The 25,135-nt window shown below is 32.3% G+C and overlaps 1 protein-coding gene across 1 annotated transcript; it reads left to right on the plus strand.

Moving 5' to 3' along the window:
* Positions 1-7,164: 7,164 nt before the first annotated feature.
* LOC145304415 (uncharacterized) lies at positions 7,165-17,352 on the plus strand. The gene is made up of 6 exons (XM_080146294.1): positions 7,165-7,415; positions 14,073-14,213; positions 14,609-14,718; positions 15,060-15,483; positions 16,416-17,118; positions 17,297-17,352. Exons 1-6 carry the CDS (start codon positions 7,308-7,310, stop codon positions 17,350-17,352), a joined length of 1,542 nt encoding a protein of 513 aa, XP_080002420.1. The 5' UTR covers positions 7,165-7,307.
* Positions 17,353-25,135: the final 7,783 nt, after the last annotated feature.

Here is a 25,135-nt window from a genome sequence, read left to right on the forward strand (position 1 = left end):
CCTTTTGAACCAAAAAAAATTACAGAACTACTGACAGGCCGACCATAATTTTAGAAAATATTTGATTAAAAATAAGTTTTATTACACTTTTTCTTTACTATGAATTTATAAGATTTCCCACAATCCAAAATCACGGAACTATGAAATATTTCAGGGACTAGAGGGATAGAGAAGATTTTAGTAATCATTATGTTATTTTTTCAGGAAGATGACGCGTGTTCGAGCCCTACCCACACAGTATCAAACAAAGTTTACCTAGAAAATCCTAGATATCGTATTCAAAATAGTGTTTTTAATCCTTACATAAAAGTGACAGGATGTATATCTGTCTGTACCTAGAAATCTCGCTAACCGCTGACACAATATGGTTCTCCTTTACAGTGAACTTTGTATAGGTTTATGTTTATGAATAATTTAGCGGAGGTTGAGAGAAAACACCCTGTAAAAATATCCACCACCAAAAAAACTTATTTTTACTCTTTCTTTTTAAAGCTAAAATGTGAAGTTGAGGGGTTGCCTCTATGGGCCCTACCACGATTACAGAGTTGTTAGGCTTTCTAGATTATTATGTTGCGAGAATCCTTTTTTAAGGTTGAAAGGATCTAACATGCCTTAATTTACAAAAAATCTTCCGTTTTGTTAAAATAAAATCTACATTTTTCTCGTATTCATTCGATAGGAACCGGTTCTCATCCATACATAAAAACTATGTCTAGCATCGTATTATATCCAGCTTTCTACGAATATAAAAATGTACAATCATAAGATTAAAACTAGTTTTTTTAGCCCGTGCCTTCGGCATCTCGGGGCTAAAAAAACTAGACTTAATCTTATAATTGTACATTCTATATCCGCGGAAAGCTGTTTATAATACGATGCTATAAATAACTATTCTCGCATTGATTATAAAGCCATTAAAATTTTGAATTCGTAACAGTCCTAATAACGATTCCCCCTTTAATTCATACAAAAATCAGTGTTCATAATATTCACAAAAATATCAACTGCGTAAATTCTCATTGCCATCAAATATAGGTGATAGGTTCGAATCTCGACCCGATACCGCTTCATAACCATAGATATTAGGTTCCTACTGCTGCTATATCAGGTGTGCGACATAAATAGTTAGAGTAGGGAAAATGCCTTAGCCCAAAGCAGGCGCAACTCATTACTTTGCACAATTAGGACTTCTTAGACAAAGGTCTTCCAATCAAATAGTTAATTGTCTGAAGGGTGTATAACCATGAACAGCATGAAAACGTTCAATTTTATTGTAATGCTGCGCTCGAATTTTTGTCAACCTTGCTGATTTACGGTACTGATGTCACACCGTTATGGTTTAATAATCTGAATGAGAAAATGAATTGTCATAGAAATCTTTGAATAAATACAGATTACTTTGTCAGGGTTGACAAAAATAATGAAAAGCATCTTAATTTATTCGCTCATTGCTAATTTTAGAACGTTATAATTGTACTATCGATTTCAAACTTGACATGATGATTCCTGTAATAGTTAAATACAATTTAGAAAGCGTAGAAAGTATATTGTCATTTCCAGAAAGTCAATGTGTCCATTTTAAATTCAATCATGCTTTGCTTTTTTAAGCAACACATTTCAATACAAAATTCATTTTTGTGTCTCAATAATATCTCACCAACGGCTAAAACAAGTGCAGTGTCTCAAAATTCAGCCATTTGACGTCATAAAAATGAGGAATTATCCATCTCTTTTTTAGGGGTTTTCTTTTCCATATCTTCTCTCATCTCTCTCATTTTTATGACGTCACATGGCTGATTTTTTAGACACTTTGACCAGTTACATAGTTTTAATTGTATGAAAACTTTAATTTTTCAAAAAAAAAGTTGATATCGCTGAAGTAAAATCATCCAAATCTAATTAACCGTGAAAATATTTCACGTGGGAAACATTTTTTCCTTTATCCTGTAGAACTTGGTGATATTTAATTGACATATAATTTTATGTCATCTATATAGATTAATGTAAATGTGGTCATGAATGTCATTATATCGAAATTACTTTTTAAGGTTCCAGGACAAACGCAGGAGTCCCAAACGCAGGAGTGGACAAACGCAGGAGTGTCAAAATATTAATTTAATTAAGTATTTCTATACAGATTAGGTTAGGTTAAGATATGAATTTACAAATAAGCCCCCCGCAGGGGTAGTCATTAAAAAAACCTAAAATAAGGTCTAAAATAGGTTAGGTTAGGTTAAGTGTCCACTCCTGTGTTTATCCACTCCTGCGTTTGTCATAGGACCCTTTTTAAAATCAGATTATTTTCCATCTTTTAAGGGAAGATTTTTCTTGGGATGGTTAAGATACGACCTCCAAAATTGTTTTAAACCTTCAATGGACCTGTGAGAAGCTTCACTATAAAGGAGAACTATATCGGTTCAGCGGTTAGAGAAATCCTGTTTCTTTTATATAAAGATTTAATCATTCTGACATCAAACATTACACCGAGATGTAATTTCTTAAGTTGATATAACAAAAACACTAAGGTTCAACAGGGAAATCAAATTTTCAACACTCGAGAAATTAAAGAAAATTTTGTAAGGGGTGTTTTCTAGTTTTCCTTAGGCAAAAATAATCTTTTTTTCTAGAAACTTTTACATTATTAATTTTTTTGCTAATAATGTGAAAACTGACTAAAAATGAAAATGAGTTGCGACTGTCAATAGACCAAGACATTCCCAATCCTCTTACAATGAACTTACTGAAACCCCCTCCCTAATATAAATAAATCAAAGGGAGGAGGCGAAGCCACTAGTTCAAAAAGCGTTTAAACTTTTAGCTTTACATAGCAGCAGAATTTCAAAAATGTAAAATTCTAGAAAAGGTTTCGTGACTTTTTAATAAGTTTTTTGAAAATCTCGAAAAATATTAAATCATTAAAAACTTAAAATAACACTTTCCCTTTTTAATCTGTAAGGCCCTAAAAATACTCTTACCATATATGTGTTATATGATTTTTTAAGTGTTTATATGATATCTCCAAGAAACGACAATCTCAAATAGCGAACGTAATTGATAAGACATTGTGCCTCAAGTTCAAATGAAATGGAAGAATTAATTGTGTTCTAATACAAAAGCTTACAACAAATATTTTTAACAATAAAAATAATAATAATGGTGTTTCAGACCTATGGAAAAGTTGTATGCAAATAGTGTTCTTCATTTTTCATACCCCTCTTTGCTTCTAAAATATGAAAGATCTAAAACATATTCTGACCTATATAACATATAGGTTAACTTTTATACCATTTAAGTCGATCAATCTACCACCTAATTGACTTATCGATCATATAAGTTGACTTATTTACTACCTAGGTCGATCTAACTACCAAATAGGCTGAACTATCTATCAAATAGGCTAACTAATCTACCTCAAAGTCTACTGTCTACCCCATAGGCTAACTAATCAACCACATAGGCTAAATAATCTACCACATAGACTAACTGTCTAGCACACAGGCTAAATAACATAATAGGCTTAACTATCTACCACATAGGCTAACCTATCTACCACTTAGGCTAACCTATCTACCACAAAGCATAATATCTACCACATAGGCTAAATTTACTAACAAATAGGCTAACTAATCTACCACAAAGCTATCTACAATCTACAACTTACTCTAACTTAAATACCAAATAGGCTAACTAATCTACCACAAAGCCTAAATTATCCACAACATAGGCTAACTGTCTAGCACACAGGCTACATAACCAAATAGCCTAAATTATCTACAACATAGGCTAACCTATCAACCTTAGCCTAACAATCTACCACAAATCCGAACTATCTACCACATAGACTAACTTTTCTATCACATAGGTAAAAAATCTACCACATATAGGCCAACTCATAAAAGAAGATATGTATACCTAGAGTTAATGTAAATTAGTTGTGATGAAAAAGCACTTTCTATGATATTTGTGTACACATATACCTTAAGGTTAAAAAGGTTAGACCTTACTAATTTCATCTACTGCATTAAAAAGTCACTCTTAACATTAGCTTAAATACTAAAATTCAATTGTGAGATTTATATTTTTCATAAAAAACATTTGTCCATGAATAATTAAAACAGGTTAGAATTGTCCTATCGATTTCTAACTTTGTATGATGATTCCTATAACAGTTAGGTACAATTTAGAGCCACTCTATAATCGTTACCAGAATGTCCGTACGTTCATTTTAAACATGTAAATTTTTAACTTTTTTAACAATAAATTTTTATATGATAAAATTATCTCATTGATCTGATTTTTTAATATTGATTCCTAGGACAACAAAGTATAATGCTATATGCAATTTTTTATGACTATTATACACATATATTCTGATTATTCAGTTCTAACACTTTACAAGTGTCAATGTTCGTGTGTCCTACCGTTTCAGAGCTTCGCTTTTGAGGATGTTGTCATCCTTGTTTTTTGATTATTCAAGTAATTCAAATACAAATTAAAGTACATTAGTGTCCTTTATGTAGTTTATGAGAGAGAGAGAGCAAAAAGTTATTGTCGGTGATAACGATTCTAAAAAGTTGTAGTCCGGTGTCAGCCTTGTAACACATCATCTCACCCATCATAAATCACATACCAATTAGCCACAAAAATCCGCAAACAGACAAAGGAAATAATTCTACGCGGCATTGCTGCACTGCAGAAAAAATACGCGAAATCTAAAGGAAATAAGAATACGCAGCATTCTGCACTGAAAAAAAACGAGAAAAAATTCTATATGAAAATATGTGTTGGCATTTGCTAAAGTACAAAAAAAAGCTACTAAAATCTTAAATATTTAGAAAAGGCTTTTTTAACAAAATCTTATCTAAATCTAATACAATTGAAAACTAAATAACACAGTTGAAGACCTTTACTTATAGCATATAAATATAAAAACTTAGTACATATAACCATAAACGGGATGTGTTTCTAATCTGCCATTCTCAACAATAAATATACTCACGTTCATTTATGGTCTCATGTAGGTACACAACTCCAACTCCCCCCCCCCCTTAACCAAAAAAAGACAGGTATATTTATTGTGAAAAGGAAAAATCATCAAAAATATAAGTATACCTACTTAAAAAGAAGGTCTTTTTTTAAAGATGATTAAAGTCCCTCCACAGATTATGACGTCATACTATAGAATAGTCAATGAGAGGCCAATGGAATGGCCTCTCAGTGGTTATTTTATTGTATCATAATCTCTGGAGGGACTTTATTCATCTTCTCTTTTTTTCTGCGAAGCCTTGTATAGGCGCTGTTCAGGTTTTAGTCTTTTTTTCGTGATGATTAATAACCTTAATGATTAATGAGATGAAATTTATCTTATAATTACCTTTTCTGATTTAAAATTAAAGCAATGGTTTTTATTTTGTGAATGCCTTCTTTTAATAATAAGACTCGAAAAAACTTTTTTCATGATTTTTATTCAATGTAGATAGAAATTAGCTTTTTTTCAATAACAATTAATATAACCAATTAAAACAAAAGTCTAGGCAGAGCATTATGCTATGTAAATATCTTTAAAAAATAAGTTTTCTTATTCTAAAAATTTGTTTTTCTAAGTTTAGAATCTCAGTACCCTTTAATATCTAACATAAATGTACATATCTATAATATGTATGTATGTCTTATATAGTTCTGCATTTTATCTGTTTGTCTGTCTGTCTGTCGGTTAGTGACAGTTTGTGAGTGTGTGTGTGTGTGTGTGTATGTGTGTAAGGGCCCCGGAAGGAAGATGAGAGAATCTAGAATAACCCGGTGATCTCAACTCCAAATGCCCCGGGTTCGAATCCCCTCAACTATCATGAAAATAACACTAGAATTAAAGTTTAAGATGGAATGCTATTTCATAGTTTTTTTCTGCATCTGGAAAACTTTCAAACCGGCCATATATATACATACCAGTAGGGGAGTGGTACTTTTACCCCCCCCCCCCGCAACCCCCTTCCCCCCAGACTCCCTACTGTGCCCCTAACACCTTCCTTCAAAAACTTTTAGCAAACGAGGGGGGGGGGGAGGAATGATATAAGGCGCATCTTCTAAAACCAGAGTTCAGAAAACGACTGCAAAGGAGGCCCCCTTTATTTGGCAAATGGGCTAGAAATGGATATTTGATTTCATAAAGGAGAATTGTTGAGGGGGGGGGGTTAAAAGGACATACCCCCCCCCCCTAACACATAGAGAAAGAGGGGTCAAAAAGAGGGAAATGTATATAGGCGATATGTTACATATTTCTGAAGATATTATTCTAGTTAAAAGGGGGGAGGGGAACATTTTCTTAGGGGAATGTTCACGGGGGGTTTCTTCTTCTAAGCAGCTTTGGAATAGCGGGGGGGGGGATGGTTTGGGGGTTCCTAGGCAGCTTGGGACGGGCTCTGGATTTTGAAGATGAACTAGGGATTCAGTTCTCTAGCTAAGGTGCCGTGTGTGTACTCTGCTGTATCGTCAGGCGCGTGACGCACTCAGTTTTAGCGACAATTTTTGCATTTCAAATAGTTTTTTTTGCTTGAGCAATTTCTTATTATTAAAAAGACATATAACAAACTATAGAAAAAAAGATTTGTTGATAGTGAAAAGTGATTTTTTTTTTAACAACCACTAAAAGGTAATGATTTTTGAATAAAGATTTCTAAAGCTTTGAGATGATTAAATTCAAATAGCAAAAATACTTTTTCTTTAATAAATCAATACACTCAAAATTATGTTGTATCTGTGTAAATTTAAACTTCTAAATCCTTATAATAAAGTAACAGGATGTGTGTATGTCTGTCTGTGTGTCTGTCTGTCTGTCTGTACCGAAGGATTTCGCTAACCGCTGAACCGATCGGGTTCTATTTAACAGGGTATCTTCTCATAGGTCCCGGGAAGGTTTATAACTATTTTGGGGGAGGTCACCACCACCTTTCTAAGAGAAATTTTAAAAATCAAAAAAAAAAGAATATTTGAGAGGCTTGAACGAAACATAAAGAAATATCGTAGAAGTTGAAAGCAATAAAGAGGTATCGTAGAGACTTGAACAAAAAAAAATTAAAGTGCCACTATAGGCCTCTATAGGGGCATAGCCGCTAGTCTATAATCACAGTATCTTTTTTTTTTAAATTTAATAATTTTATTTATTTTCAGGATAACTGTATCATGAAATAAGTGACAAAATCCATCAAATGACAATAACAAAAATCAAATAAAAAAATTCCGCAAAAAAAAGTGCGCGACAAAAAAGAATATATATTCTCGGACAAATACCCCGGTCGGCAAAAATTTCCTCTATGACCATAGAAATCGGGAGGATGTTTTCGGGTGCGGGTTACCCGGGATTCGGTCAGCACCTGCCAGAACATCACAAACTACTCCCACCATCATTTCCAGAACCTAAGGTTAGAATAGTTGTTTTAGCTCTTAAGGCCTCCTTAACTTTTAAGTAACCTAACCTAAAATTAGGCATTAAAAGTACGGTTTTAAAACTTTACTAGTTATTCACTTTAGGATTGTATTTAATTGCAGAATAAAAGAAATTTGTATGAAATATTAGGATTTTCCTTAATGAATGATCAAAACTTTTAACTTTTGAAATTAAAAGCTCTTCAGATTCGGCATTTAAAATTAATTGATAGATATTTCTTACTTTTATCTATTAAATGTGTACTTCAAAATTCAAAATTTAATTTCTAATTAACTCCTTATTATTCATTAAATTTTAAAACTTTATCTGAAAACTTTGAAATCATTTTGATTAAATTCGTACTTTAAATACATTCATTTCACCTTCCTGGAGGCCACAGGGTGACAACAAACCTTCCTGAGCTGGATCTTTAAATCATTTTAATGGTGATTTAGATCGGAGTGCGCCGAATTTCAGCCAATCACAGCGAGGCAATTTTTAAAATGCTGCGCTGTGATTGGCTGAAATTTGGCGCACCCCGATCTGGTTCACACTAAAATGATTTAAAGATCCAGCTCAGGAATTTTTTTTTCTAAGGTAGGGGGATAATTTTTTTTCTATGGACGATTTATCTTGGGAGGACTGTGGTACCCTTTCCAAAATTAGTTATAAACCTTCCCTGGACCTATAAGAACCATAACGGTTTAGCGGTTAGCGAGATCCTTTGGTAAAGACAGACTGACAGACAAACATCCTGTTACTTTACTAAGAGGATTTAAAGTTGACGATTCCATAATAAAACAATTTAAAGTTTATCCATTGGTTGAATCGTGCAGGTACAGGTCCTGCAGCTTCGGATCCTGAAAGTTCAAATCGTCCAGGTTTTGAAAATTTAATTCTTCAGAATTGTGTACATATTTTTGGCCAGATTAAAATAAAGGGATTATAGGTCAGGGATCTGAAAGGATAATGGTCGATAAATTAATGTACATCCCCAATGATGATACACAAATCAACCCCTTTTGTAGATTACAATAAATGGTTGAAATGTTTTGACATTAAACTTTATGAACCAACCAATCAAAATTGAATAAAAGTTGTCAAACCAACAAATAAGAAACATTAGAAGATGATTAAAGTCCCTCAACAGATTATGACGACATACGATAGAATAGCCAATGAGAGGCCAGTATACACTGTAATTGACCAATGGTAAAATTTATGCTGGCCTCTCATTGGTTATTTTATCGTATGGCTTCATAATCTGTTAAGGGATTTTAATCATCTTCAAACTTTAAGATAAAACTTTGGGGACTAGTGTAATAAACAGTCCCATGTCCCCTCCCTTCCCGAGTTACATTAAGGATGATACTTCAATATTGCATGTATAAAGCAATAATTCAAAGCAAGTGCAATATCACTGTCTTCATGATTATTACAAATCTTATATCCTTATTGTTTACAAGTTTTTATCTTAATTTTTAACCTTGAAAAAAAGGTAATTAATGTGAATTATTTTTTATGGCCAGGCATTAATACTATAGCTCAATCATGAAATAAATTTTAAAGGATAGTTATTTTACTAATATATTGTAGGGACATCTGAGCTTTTATAATTAATGGAGGGGAGGTGAATAAAAATCTTGGACCATGGAAAGAAAACGAAGTAGCGGGTTTCGTCGTATTTTCACAGGAGTTTTTGATAGATTAATTTAGGTTAGGTTAGATAAATGGTAATGACTGTCCCGCAGGGTTAGAGACCCCCGCAGGAACTAGAAATAGGAGAAAGCTACTGTGAAAATACGACAAAACCCGCTACTTCGTTTTTTTACCATGAGCCAAAATCTTAATTGAAATAAGATAGCCTAAGTAATTGGATAAACTTTATAGTAAAAGATTCACTGTTGAGATTTCGTGACTTTTTCCCGCTTCAACATAAAATAAAATTTAAAAAATTCTTTTCAACTATAGGGTATCAAAACTAGCAATTAAATTTCAAAATTGGAAGTAGTTGATAGAGCCTAATAAAATACGACGTCATTACCAATGATAGGCCAGTATACAATTTAATTGACCAATGGTATAATGTATTCTGGCCTAACATTGGTCATTTGTAATGTATGGCGTTAATTTTATTAGGCACTATCAACTGCTTCTCAAAATTGGCTGTCTCTAATTTCTTGTTTATTTTTTTTACAAAATAAATTATGTAGCTGAACAAAGTGTCTCAAAAAATCAGCCATGTGAAGTCATAGAAATGAGGGTTTATCTATCTCTTTTTTATGGGTTTTCTTTCCAACTTCTCCTCTCATCTCCCTCATTTTTATTACGTCACATGGCTGATTTTTGAGACACAATAAAAATCTATCCATTTGAACACCATATTTCAATCCCCTCTCATAAATCTAGATTTTGTAAAAGGTGTATATGAATTAAATATTGTTTTTATTTACATTTTCATGCTACTTGATCATTATGGACCATCTATTAATATTCAACTTTTTTAGTAAAAAAAATTTTTTTTTAAATATGTTTTTGTAAAACCGCGAAATAAAAGAATTATTAGTGGTTGAAAAAATTGGACACTCAACTTAAAGAACGAACCAATCAAAATTCACTGAAGTCACCAAAGTTGTTAAGCAAATGAATAATAAAGCGTTTTAATAAATCTTTAGGGACTAGTGTAATAAACAGCCTATTGTCCCCCCCCACCCCTCTCTCTGATAAAACACTCATTCATACATCCAACTACTTCAGTATTGACAGGGATCCTAAGGGATAAGACAATGGAGATAATTGATCTACATCCTCAATAAGGACAAACAAAAAAAAACCCTTCTGTAGTATAAATTATGTGTCGAAATAAACGTTTGGTAACTGATGCTAGTTAATGAACCAACCAATCTAAATTTAATAAAAGTACCCAAAAACACAATTTATTATAAACTTTGGTTACTAGTATAATAAATAATCCATTGATGTCCCTCCCCCCCGGCCCCCCCCGCCCCCCCCCCCCCCCTCCAAATATTGGTAATTTTAATTGAACATACAAGAAAGGGGCGAGGCAAAGAAGGGCAGCAAAAAACTGTGTAAAAAGCTGTAAACCTAATGTTTAATTCATACCAATTAACTTTCATTATATTTTATTCATGTATATATACCTATATGTAGGATAGGTAGAAAAATAATAATATTATAAACTTATAAATAATATGTATATTTTTACTAATATTATTAAATAGAAATCTATTAAGTCTTTTGTGGCGAAAACATCAATATACAGATTTAAAAAAAAGGAATTTTATTTTTTTTAATTTAGAGAATTGTAAATAGATTTGAAGACAAATTTTGTAAAGTGCAACACTATTTTATTCCTAAGGCATGTTCTAATTGTTATCAACAAAGAAAAACCCTATCCTAGGGGTACATTAGTGAGGAATAGAGCTGGGCCTTGAAATTAATGGTTTTCTGATGCAAAATTTGGTCGACACCAAATATTTAGAACAATTTTACAACATGTACTATATTATTTTGAATTAAATCAATGCAATTTACATTCTTATGGCAATTGTAACCTTTCAAAAAAAAACTTTACTTTAATTGAATGACTAAAAAGTAGTTTTTGATATGTTCCTCTTGTATTGAAGTATAGAGTTGAAACTCATATTTTTGTCTAAATGCCTATCGAGCACAAAATCCTACCCTAATAGTTTTGAATAAATGCCCTAATTCTGCGGGGCTAACCTGTAACCAATATAATCTAACCTTACTTGGCCTGAAGAATACACAAATACAGAAAAACTACCCCTTCCCCCATATTTTAAAAAATTTTGAATTCTGGAAAAAAATTAATTTTGCTAATGTCTAAACTATTGTACACTTATTGACAACCAACACTTTTAATTGCAAGAACTTTATATGAAATTCCTTTAATAAATGAAAATCAGTTGCGCATTATTGCCTGACATAGTAGCAGTAGTACAATGATTGAAACAATATCTTGGCGGCCACAAAATGCATTAACATTCAGCGGCAAAAAGTCAATCTAGATTTTTTACAAAGCATTTTAAGTCATGAAATTTTTTTCTCCCAACTGTTTGAGTAATTAGCGAGCGCTAGTGAAGGCATTTTTTTTTGTCCAATATTTTTCAAGTCAGGCAAAATTTATCCAACCATCTACTTTCTAAAACCGTATTACTGCTTCAAGGTATAAATACTAGCAGCTGCATCCCTAGCCTCTGGGCAATTTTGGTTTATAAATTAAGAATAGATTAAAGAACTATTCCCTTAAGTGCTTAGCAATACTTTATAATAGAGACAAACTCCTTACTACTTTTAAATTTTAAATAACAAATGCTCTATCTTTTCTACAGATGTCTAAATTAATACCTTAAGATCCCTTAAGATTTTGACTGTTACTTACAAAATAAGAGATTTCACCAATTTTTTTATGTTTTTAGTTTGATTAATTTATTCATTATACTAAATTAGTAATTACATAATTCATAATATATATATTCATTAATAAAGTAATGAATTAAAATGTTTATATATTCGGCTATACTCAAAAAACGCCTATCTCAGAAAACGCCTATCTCAAAAAACGCCCATCTCAGAAAACGCCTATCTCAAAAAACGCCTTTTTCATAAAATGCCTACTACATTTTTAAAAATTGTCTTGTAGTAAAACATGTCAGTTTAAGAAGGTATTGTGAATATTGTACAATATGTACATTATAAATCTTCTTATTGAAATATCTATCCCTGAAGTATAATGTCACTCTTGTACATTCCTTAGGCACTTTTTATTTTTTAAAGCATTTTGAGCAACAACATACTAAAGGTTTGCTTTTTGAAAATTGATCACAATTAAATAACAAAAACTTTTACCTAGTTAATTCATGTTTGCAAACAACCAAGTTTACTTTTCAGATATTACAATAATATGAACAACTATTAGCTGTATAAAGCATACTTCTTATTTATCTTCTTTATCATCTGACCTTATATCATGAATTAACAGAACATCAAGTTGAAATATTGTAAACATGACTAAACCTAGTAAATTTGTTAAGAGATAAAGATAATGTGGAATTTGGGTTGGGTGAATTTCAAAATAGGGTTGTGAAATTTGGGTAGGGTGTAAGGAAAGGATAAATAGTTTGGAAAACACAAAATTTTGTTCTAGTTTTTATTATGCTTAAAAGAAATTTTAGATTCATGTTATATAATTATTAACATACACAAATAATATACAAATTATTTATTGAGTATGATATGCTTTAATATTATCAGAATTATATAGCTGTTCCTCAAAAAAAAGATTTGTTTAGAATAATTATTATAAATTATAAAGTAATTTAACATTTTTTTTAGATTTTACTTTCCATAGTTGATGAATTTTGGGGAAAAAATAGGGTAAGGTTATTTTGATGTCTTATCCCTATATTCCATCATATTTTTATTAGATGAACTGAAAATAGTTGCCGAATGTTTACGCAGTTTCCTGAGTGTTTCCTCATCCTAGCTCAATATTTACTACTAGCTAAAAAAGCTTCAAACTTAAAAAAAACCAAAATTTAAAAAATTTAAATTTATAATGTATAAATCGTTTATACATTCAAATTTTGATTTTTTTAAGGAAAGTTTGAAGATTTGTAGCTAGTAGTAAATATTGAGCTAGGATGAGGAAACACCCAGGAAACTGCGTACACATTCGGCAACTATTTTCAGTTCATCTTTTATTAGATTCAAAAATGATGTACTTTTGAATAACCTTTAATAATCAAACCCTTTCCTCTAATAAGTTCTCCCTTCAATAATGTTCTCCCATCCCCCATTTTCCATTTATTTAAACCTTCCCTATTCTCTTAATATAGCAGCTACTCTTTAGTTTACCATTTCATCCTTCTTTTTACATAGTTTATTGACTGGTTGATTTGGTAACTGTTTATTTGTGTTTTAAATAAGAGATCATGAATGACAAGTATTTTATTATTCTATTAAATGCTAGTTATAAATTAGGCTTTATTTTTTTTTAAATGTAGTGGGCATTTTATGAAAAAGGCGTTTTTTGAGATAGGCGTTTTCTGAGATGGGCGTTTTTTGAGATAGGCGTTTTTTGAGATAGGCGTTTTTTGAGATAGGCGTTTTCTGAGATAGGCGTTTTTTGAGATGACCCATATATTCATCATATTATCAACAGCTACTCTGTAATGTCTGTCCTTTTGTTGTTTTTCATATTAATTAGGGATATAATACATAAAGCTGACACAATAAAAACTGTCCCGAATTTGTATTAATTTTGAGGAACACGACTCCAGTTACGTCATATTTTTCTTTCCCGAAAAAGGAAAGGGGGAAGGAAAAAAAGGGAAGGGGGGAAGAAAATAGAGATGGGAGAAAAGGGGGTTTTCCCCATCTCTTTTGAAGAGATTTTCTTCCCCCCTTCCCTTTTTCGGGAAAGAAAAATATGACGTCACTGGAGTCGTGTTCCTCAAAATTCATACAAATTCGGGACAGTTTTTATTGTGTCCATAAAGCTAAGCAATTTTGGTTTTAACAACAAGTTAAAAAGTTTGACAAAATCGTCGTAAATCCAAATATTCCTGACAATTACCTGATCCTTCATCTGTAATTGTTAATGTTTTAGGGAGACCAAATAGACCCGCTGCAAAACCAGCTGTGTCGTGTCTGCGAGGAGCCAGCTGCTGGATTCCATTTTGGAGCATTTACATGCGAGGGATGCAAGTCTTTTTTTGGCAGAACTTGTAATAATCAGTCAGTAATCCAGGTAAAATTCATTTTCAAAAACTAGCTACTTCCGTTTTTGGGAAAATACTTTCATTTAAATATTGTATCTTTAAAACTATTTATCCACCTATCTACTATCTATCTTACTTAACATACATTTTCTATCCCTTTATCTATCCATCCTATTAAGTATTAAATTTACAACTTTCATTTACCTATCTATCTATCTATCTATTTATCTATCTATCTATCTATCTATCTATCTATCTATCTATCTATCTATCTATCTATCTATCTATCTATCTATCTATCTATCTATGTATCTATCTATCTATCTATCTATCTATCTATCTATCTATCTATCTATCTATCTATCTATCTATCTATCTATCTATCTATCTATCTATCTATCTATCTATCTATCTATCTATCTAGGAATGTAAGAACAACTACAGATGTGTGGTAGATAAGAAGAACAGAACAGCCTGTAAAGCCTGCAGACTCAGGAAATGTCTCATGGTTGGCATGTCCAAGTCTGGCTCCAGGTAAACAAAATGGCATCTTTACAGAGAGAGAGAGAGAGAAAAAACAATGAGCTGTTTATTACACTAGTCTCCAAAGTTTTATAATAGCGTTTTCTTATTGGTTTGCTTAACAAATTTGGGGACTCTAATGAATTTTAATTGGTTGATTCATTAAGTTGAGTGTTCAAACGTTTCAACCACTTAAATCTACAGTTTTAATTTTGAGTATCATCAATGGGGATGTACATCGACTTCTCGGTCATTTTCTTATCCCTTAAGATCCCTGCATTTTAACTCAATTTTCTATTTTTTGTCTTTTGTTTATATTAATTTTACTGTAGCTAATATTGATAAATTTCCAGGTATGGAAGGCGGTCAAACTGGTTTAAAATCCACTGTTTGATGCAGCAGAACCTCGGCAAAGGCGGCGGCAGCAACCCATCAGCACCACCCTCGATCATCCCACCACCTGTCACAAGCATGAGCCACCATTCATCCCCATTCGGCAGCAGTCTGCCTCCCACAATATCTTGGCCCCCGCCACATCACCCTGCGGCACACCATCAACTGCCGCTCTCATCAATGCTCTCTGGGTCATCACCACTGTCTTCAGCACACTCACCACTAACTGCGTTGGCTTCACCACTCTCCTCCTCACACTCACCACTTTCCTCTCCAATGAAGAAAGAGAAGTCAGATTGTTCCAGCAGATCTCCATCTCCATTGAATGTGTCCACCCTATCATCTCCTGATGGGTCCCTCAAGTCTAGTCCTAGAGAAATAGAGGTAGGCTTTTCTTGTCATTCTTTGACACGCAGTAAATAAACCATTTTGGGGAGAGAAATTTGAGGTTAACTGGCAAATATTGACGTAAGAATTAAAGATCTTATTCTCACTAGTTTACATTCATGATTTAAACAACTTAATTAACATAGAAACATGCCATTTTTAGATGTAATAGTCATATAAAATTTAATTTATGTGTTTTCATTAGCAAATGATTATAAATTGATTTGAAGATACCAGTATAATTTATTTTTAAAATCATAATTAATGTATAAAAGTCACTAAAAGCTTTTTTTAAACATAAAGTTTAAAACTATAATCCAAACATTTAAAGAAATTACACTTTAAAATGTTTTGGACAGTTTTACCGCTGTATTTTTTACAACTTTATTCTTTGTTTGCACTTTTCTATGAATTTAAAATCATTGTTACATAATACTGAATTAGTAGAATTTTATTCAAATTTTGCACAATTTTAAATTATAGTTTTAATCAGAAATAAACTTCATTTAAATTCAAAAAGAAAAGTGTGTTCTATAAAATATAGCTTCCCTCACTGTAATTACAGAGCTTGAATTATTTTTATTACTGTTGTTTTTAGGATTATTCTCAGCTAAAAATTCAGTTTTGTATATCTTTTAATTTATTGTCAAATTCGTTTTTGAAACCTATATTTCTAAAAATGTTTTCTTCTTTCAAATTTGATGGTCATTTATTATGCTAAACATGACTTAAAACAAATATTTCAAACATCCAGACAGACAAATACTCCTTCTGCATTTTATTTCTCACACCTTAATTTTAAATTACTTCTTCTGATTCTCTAAAAAGATTTGTTTAACATTTATGTTAATGACTTAATTCATAATGGTAATTGCTCAATTCTATAATCATTTTTGTTGTAGAAAACTGTTGATTCCTTTTCATTTCAGAAGCCTGCTCCTCGAAAACTTGGCGATCTTTCAGGATTGTCACCTCCGTCGGCTGGTGCCGGTTTACCCCCTCCCCCAACTAGCCTTCATAACCTATACTTTCCCCCACCCTTGCCATTCCTTGCTTCCAACCCTTTCTCATTCTACCGCCTCTCCCCCCTGCTTGCCACCAACCCTTTCCTGGCCAACTCCCTGTACTTCTCCCTGGCCTCTGCTGCTGGACAAAAAAGCCCGCCAAATGATGACAGTTTGACCGCTCCCATTATTCCTCCTGTGTCAACAGCTGACTCCACTGTACCAGGAAGCGTCATGGAGTATCAAAAGTCATTTCAAGAGCATCTTCGCTACCTAGAAATGTTGAAAGAAAAGGAGTTTGGCCCCTCAAAGCCCGATGGAAGAAATTCGCCTTATCTTAATGTTGATCAAGTGAAAGAGGAACTGTCACCACCTAGTTCTCCTGATTTAAAATCTTCTGCAGATGACTCAAGGGCGGTCTCTCCTCCCTCTCTACCCCTCACAAGTCAGCTGCATAAAGAAAATCTTCAAATTCTCACTGAATCTCCCGCCAGCCGGCGCCATTTTGAATCTGCAACAACAGCTGACCAACAAAAGTTGACTGTGCGCCATCTTGAATTACTGAGAGAACACCAGACATTGCTGAAAGCATATTCTGGTCTGCCAACGAGAGATATTCTACCTACAGGTAGGAAATATTAAAGAAACAAGATTGCTTACATCTAATAATGATAATTAAATAAATAAAACGGGAAAATCTTGAATATTAGAAACAATTTTATCACGTATGTCCTTGAATGGGTATAGGCAGCAACTAGGTCTGGTTGTAAAACATTTTTGTTATATTTAATGTTTTTAAAATTTAGGTGATGGAGGCCATGCCATGGACTTATCAGTAGCTGTTAAAGAAAAATCAGATTAAAAACCTGGCAGGCATAAAAAAAACTTTGCACTTGTAAAAAACTGATTTTTCGCAAGCTAGCAGTAAAAACCTTTTAGATATATCAATTTCAAGAAGACAAGTTTTTAAAAGATAATATGTTTTATTATTTTTCAGTTTAAAAATATATTTTTTTAACTTTATTGAGTCTCATATGTAAATAATCATATTTATAATCACAATTTAATTTTTATCTCTAATTAATTTATTTTATTTTCATGTTTCTGTGATCATTTGTATTGTATATACTATTGCAAATATTAGTCAAAATCTATTAACAAGTAGCAAAATTTTATTTTGAATTAACAATTTATAGATTTTGTATTCTTTATTTTTAAAAAGTCTTTAACTACTTTGATTTGTATTTTTTGTTTTGTTTTTGTTATTGAGTTGCTATTAAAGTTGGGTGAATGGAATATTTTATGTTTCTTCCTAAAAAGCGGTTAAAGTGAAATAAAGTTTTAATACTAAGTTATAGTAATTTAGGTACTTGAACAGACTGGTGCTTCATAAATTTCACTGGTACCCAAAGTTTTATAACACCGTTATCCTATCCGTTGGCTAAAAACTTTTATTCACTTTTAATTGATTGGTTGCAAACTATAGTAATGTAAAAACTTTTCTATCAATAATTTTAATCTACAGAAGGGGTAATTTTGCTCATCATCATTGTGGATGTCAATTCATCGTCCATTGTATCATTCCTTATTAGAATAGAAAAGACACCAACCTCCCTTCTTTATAATTGTATAGTGATTTGCTTTGTTCTCCCTTCAAGGTGTGGTATTATGCCATACAAATTTCAAGGTTTTTAAACAAGGTTCAAACATTACATTACATTTAGAATATTTATTTCATTAAATGAAACAATATACAAAGAAAATAAAGTTATGATTATTGTTTTGTTAGTATGTTAGGTTCAATTAGTACATATTATTTATATTAATACATTATTTAATAGTTAAAGATAGTATTACAAAGTACTTGTTTTTCAGTTATTAAGCACGTTCGTTTGTTAGATCATTGGTTAGCTTGTTTGGTGGTTATTTTTTCACTTTTCACTTTATGATATTAGCAAGTTTGATACATGGTTGAATTGATAAGTAGATAGTAAGCAGAGTGGAGGTTGGAGAATGTGGGGTGTTGGAGGGCCACAGTCCAAGATCTCTGTGGATTGTTGAGGACTTAAAAAATGTAGAAACTACATTTTTTAAGGCAGCCGCCAGTCAGCTGCAAGAATCTTGTAGCAGATTTATAAAAGCTTCATACAGGTGCATGAAAAAGGCCCAGCTACAAAGCCTTTAGTATCCAAATGTATAAAACAAATGGAGAGTTAGCATAAAAAGGAAAGAGCAATTGGGGAAATTCTGGGGCCGCAAATGATATCCTTCTTCACAGAGCAGATAAATATAAATATGAAAGTTGATACTGTAGGTTGCTGATGACATCTGTAGTACTTGGGTGGCAGGAAAGGGGGGTGGGGTGGGGTACACAGACACAACATAATTAGTCTCAGGTGACATCTTTGTTTTGGGATATTATTTAGGTTATTATTTGGAGAAAACTGTATAATCTTTTTATGCATTATATTTATATTTTTATTTATAAATATATTTATGCATAAAAACCACAGGAACCAGGATGAAATCTTCTTGATGGTGGTAGAGGACAGTTTAGTTTTCATATTCACACAACAATGTCATATCAATTTCGCCCAGAAAGCTAATTACTGACAATTGTTTACACACTCAGTGCAAACCAGGGGAATACATGTATTGACATGTTTACCCGTTGACGGTATGATGCTAACTGAGGGATCGTAAATGCAGAAAGTTGCTCAATGTGGCGTAATAAAAATGAGGGAGATGAGAGGAGAAGTGGGAAAGAAACGCTCTAAAAAGAGAAGGATAATCACTTATTTTTATGACGTCACATGTCTTTTTTTGCTCGACTTTCTCTATTTACCAGGGATCTCAAGGAATAAGAAGAACAATGATTCAACTTACATCCCCAAAAATGAGGATAAATAAAATTACCCTTTCTGAAGATTAAAATGATTCGATTAAAAGTTTGGATACTAGAACCAACCGATTAAAATTCACAAAAAGTATATATATATGGGTGACTTTTTACAATCAACCCTTTGATTGCACAACCTTTGATTACAAATAACAGCCGAGTAATGAAAAATAATCTTTAAAAAATTAACATCTCTAGCATGACGGGGATTGTAATAGCTGACTACTATAGCTGTGTTTTATATCGTTTGAGTTGCAATTTTATAACATTGAAGTTTTTTATTATAAAATTTGATTTTATCCTGTAATGCAATCAAAATGCAATTTTCATGTTTATAGCACGATCAGGAGAGTAGAGTGTGCATTCAGTACCGTACATAGTAGCACATTTGCAATTACTCAAAACCAATGATATATAATACGTGGATATTGTGAGAGATTCTCTCTTACCCTGATAAAATGTTTCTCCCAGATGGCTAATAATTTAACGATACCTCTCCCCCTCCATCCTGACAATATTGACCAATAGTGACCAATATCTGAGGACTGTATTAGCAACTTAAATTTCCATGTCATAATATTCACATTTACTATATCCATTTCAAACCCGCATTTTTACAATAGCAAAAACTATCCCTCTAATTTTTTAGACACTGTCTTTTAATTATTTGGTATTCTGTCCTTTTGGTGGTTGGTATAAAACCCTAGTTCGATGTGATTATATGCGGAAGAGAAGGCACTCTCAAGCGAATATAACAATAAACGGGGCTGCCAAAATTACCAGATATTTTAACTCTTTCACTGGTCGTCATCGGGTAAAAGTTAGGTTTAAGTTTCTAAAGACGTTAAAGCTTTTTTTACATTTATTAGCAAAAATATAGAAAATTTATCATACAAAAAAATAGATAAAGGAATTTAGATAGATGGGTTGTTTGTCTCTTCTCTCTATCTTTCTCTCTCTCTCTCTCTCTCTCTCTCTCTCTCTCTCTCTAACTCTCTCTCTCTCTCTCTCTCTCTTTAACTCTCTCTCTCTCTCTCTCTCTCTCTCTCTCTCTCTCTCTCTCTCTCTCTCTCTCTCTCTCTCTCTCTCTCTCTCTTTCTCTCTCTAATCATTTACAAAAGCGTCACTTGTTTTTAAGAAAATGTTGGTAACCATGACATTAAACTGGACTTTTTATCAAATCAATAGAATCCTTTGTTTAGTAATAAATAAGAGTCATCCCATCTTCTTATACAGAAACAAAAGATCTTTTGCCAGCTAGCTATCAAAATTAATAATATATTTGCTAACTTAAAGGATATTTTTTTGTAAGTGTACATTATTTTTAGTAGCAAAGATACACTATAAGTGTTTGTGTCTGTCTGTCCTTCGGTTCTTTTTTTAAGTGTTTAAAAAAATCAGCCATGTGACGTCATAAAAATGACGGATGAGAGGAGTAGTGGGAGAGAAAACCCCTAAAAAAAGGAATAAATAATCCCTCATTTTTATGACGTCACATGGCTGATTTTTCGAGACACTTTGTAAAGCTTCTCTTTTTCGAACTGTAAATTTCTCTGATGCCCAAAGTTTTATACATTATTTGTTGACTTCAAAACTTTGGGTACTTTTAAAAAAATATGATTGGTTGGTTTAAACTAAGATATCCTAACTTATCAGCCAATAACTTTAATCTACAAAAGGGGTATTTTTATCATTATCATTGGGGATGTATATAAATTTATTAACTATTATCTTATCCCTCCCTTTAATTTTTTTATCTTATCAACTTGTTATTACTGCGCCAATTTTGAACATAATTATCCTATATAGTTTTGTACATAAGTATTTTGTAATCTCAATTATAAATTAAATTTAAATGTGATTTAAAATAGAATGTTGTAATAAAACGTATAGTGTGATATATAGAAGAAATGTATTTTGAATATTTTGATTGTTAATATTATAAATTTATAGTCATTATAGTTGTTTTTAGAAAATATATGTAGATTTTTACAAAAATTGTTTATAGTCTTAATAAATTTTAAAGCGAAACCTCTTTATAATCTGCTTATTTTGTGTGTCCGTCTGTACGTCAGTGCGTCCAAAAAAAAAGAAACATTGATATAAGACTTTTGGGACTAGTGTAATAAACAGCTCATTGTCCCCTCTCTCTCTCTGGTCAAAACGTGTACAAAGATTACTTAAACAATACAGTATTATCTAGGATATTAATGCATATGACAATGGACGAAATATTGTCCTACACCCACATTTATGATAAACAAGATTTTCCCCTTTTGTGAATTAAAACCATAGGTGGAAAAGTTTAGACACTACTTGATTATGCAGCTCAATTAATATTTGTTAAAAAGTCCCCAAATTTTTAAGTCAATAAACAAGAGATGTGTTTTTATGTTGAATTTACATAAGGTATAGTTTTCCATTTTTCCTTGGGAAAAAAGGCACCAACTCTGCAAGTAAACGAAAATTTCATTATTGACTTATGACAAAATCAGAGATCTTAAGAGATAAGATGTACATCACCAATGATGATCTACTACATTAGCCCTTCTTTTGATTCAAATCATTGGTGAAAGCTAACGATAGAATATGCTTATAAAACTTTGGGGACCAGTTTCAATCCAATTTCGACTACCCACCTGGCAGGGGCGTCCAAGCTTTTTATTTTGGGGGGGGGGTAAAATTTTTTGAAGGGGGGGGTAATTCGGTTTTGGAGGGGGGTAAAATAGCGCGCGAAGCGCGCTGCAAATTTTTTTTACCCCCCCCCCCCCAAATTTTTACCCCGGGGGTAAAATTTGCTTGGGGGGGGTATTTACCCCCCCTAAAATCTGTTGGCAGGGGTAAAATTTGTTTACTCCCCCCAAAATTTACCCCCGGGGTAAAATTTTTTGGGGGGTAAATACCCCCTCATAAATGGTTGAGGGTGCCTACGGCACCCCCAGGGTAGGGGTAAATTTTAAATATGGGGGGGATAATCGCCCCATTACCCCCCCCCCTTGGACGCCTATGCCACCTAGGAAAAGTGGACGTATTTAATACTTATATTATAAGTAAAAGCTAAGAAAATGCGCTTTATTGACTGATGGTAAAATTAATAATTTCATACCATGTGAAAATATTACGGTCTAAAAAGTGTTCTTTCATTCTAACAAAAAATACCTAATCCGCAAACGCCAAAAATTATACTCAAATTCACTACTATGTAAGAAGGGGTTGGGTTTTTTGCTCGAACAGCTTTTTTGAGGGAAATTGCCTTTTAAGATAACAAAAAGATCAACTGTTTTTGTAGGTTAAAACTCAAAAAAACTACTTCTATTACTATTTGATATTGCAGCATTTACTACTATCCATATAAGAAGTACCATGCCACCGGATCTTAAGGGATACGATTAATATAAATTCCCAATGATGATATTAAAAATTGCCCCTTCTGAAGATAAAAATTCAATAAAAGTACCCAAAGTATTAAAGCCAACGAATAAGATAACATATTTATAAGACTTTGGGTACCAGTACAGCTATTAATAGTTGATTATCCCCTCCCTAATACGTAAGTTGCTATTATTTATTAAATGCTGTTTTGTATAAATATTTTATCTAAAAAGATAATAATAATATTTTTCATAAAATCTCACGTCCAATGGCTTTAAAACTGGACGGAAACTGCTGCACTTCATACATTTGTGCTATTAGAAGCGCGGCTAGTTTTTTGTTGTGTTTGCACGTTTGTCCATCATAAAATTAGGTTTAGATAGATTACTTTACATTACAACACATTTATTATAACATTTTTTTAAAAAGCTCTGACTTTTATAAATGAAAAGATTGTCCAAAGATTGCTTTTTATTTCTACATATATCAAAGTTACATTTTTTAAGATAATAATATTCTGGTGTGTTATATAGCATCTTATTTAGGCATGTTAGAATATTCCTATCGATTTATAGAATACGGTAACAATTTATAAAGCGTAGCCAGTATTCAATCAGTACCTATATCTATATATTGTTAACCCTGTTATAAGATGAAAACATAAAATATGATATGAAATAAATTGTACAATTACGTATCTTAAAAGTGTTTATGATTTATCTATTTTTAAAAGCGAAGCTTTTCTATAATTAGGGTCAGTCCGTCCGTCCGTAACGGATAGATTTTTTCGTTAATTTAGGCATGTTAGAATTGTCCTATCGACTTCAAACTTTGCATGGTGATTCCTGTAGTAGTTAGGTACGATTTAGAAAGCGTAGCAACTCTATAATCATCACCAAAATGTCCGTACGTCCATTTTAAACATGTTTTTTTTTACTTTTTTAACAACAAATTTTTATATGATCTAATTATCCAATTGATCTGCTTTTTTGTATACTGATTCCTGGGACATCAAAGTACAATATTATAAGCGAAGCAACTCTATAATTAAGTCCTAAAAATGTAAGTATGTTCTTAAACATTATCCTGACTCAAGCAGTTTTTCAACAAATTTACTTACAATTTTGCTTTGACTCTTATACATTTATATTCTGATTATTCAGTTCTGACACTATGTTAATGTCCGTTTGTCCTACCGTGTCAGAGCTTCGCTTTTATGGATGTTGTCATCCTTGTTTAAGTAGTGTTTATAATATTTTCGGTTTAAAATTATACAAACAGCTGGAGATTAAAAAAGAGCATGATCGATGCCTCGCATAAATTTGATATTTTTTGGCTGAAATTTTTTTGTTTGTTTTAAGTAGCATAGCTATTCCATATTATTGTTAAACTTTAAGGACGTTAGAACCGTCCTATAAATTCCATGCCTTGCATGAGGAAACAATTGGGTATAGTCTGAAAATCGTAGCAACTCTGTATCCGTTACCAACAGTCCGTGAGCCAATTTTATTTCTTTACAAAAGAGTTCATATTTAAATCACAGAATTGTCCAATCTACTTTATTTGCAAATGGGGAATCCTAATACGATCAGATAAACACTATGGTTACTTCTGTCTACTGTTTTATTTGTGGAGCTCAACGTGTATGGATGTTGATATCCTTTTTAGATTAATATTACAATAATTCAATTTTATATGGATAAACTTTTTTCTAACTTTTAACTTTTATTTTGACTCTAAAAGACACCCCCTTCAAACTTTTTCATTTTATTCCATTAATGTTAATACTTTTCTTGATAATAGCGGCTACGCCCCTTTAAGCTAAAGGACGATTTTTCTTGGAAGGGTGGAGATATCCTTACCCAAAATAGTTAGAAACCTTCCCTGGACCTCCAAGAAGCTCCACTGTAAATGAGAACCATATCAGGTCAACGGTTACCAAGATCCTTCCCTACATACACGCGGCAGACAAATATCATGTCACTTTTATGCAAGGATGAGATTTTTAATACTGATCGTTTTTTACATAAGAAAAGGTAAAACAAAATTGTTTTTCTTCTGAAGTGAAATCAGCTTTGCTACCTATAATATATAAGCAAAATTTCGATAACTTTCTATGAGACGTTAAAGTCAGAAATCTAAAGGGATAAGACAAGGGTCGATAAATTGATGTACATCTCCAATTATGATATACAAAATCTCCTTTTCTGTATTTTACAATCAATGGTTGAAACATTTGGACACTCAGCTTAATGAATCAACCAATTAATATTCATTAAAGTCCCAAAAGTTGTTAAGCCAACGAACAAGAAAACGTTATCAAAAACTTTGGGGACTAGTGTAATAAACAGTCCATTGTCCTCTTTCTTCCTGG

The sequence above is a fragment of the Acartia tonsa genome, chromosome 13, assembly GCF_053477335.1.
Source record: "Acartia tonsa isolate MP-2025a chromosome 13, ASM5347733v1, whole genome shotgun sequence".
NCBI classification, from domain to species: Eukaryota; Metazoa; Arthropoda; class Copepoda; order Calanoida; family Acartiidae; genus Acartia; species Acartia tonsa.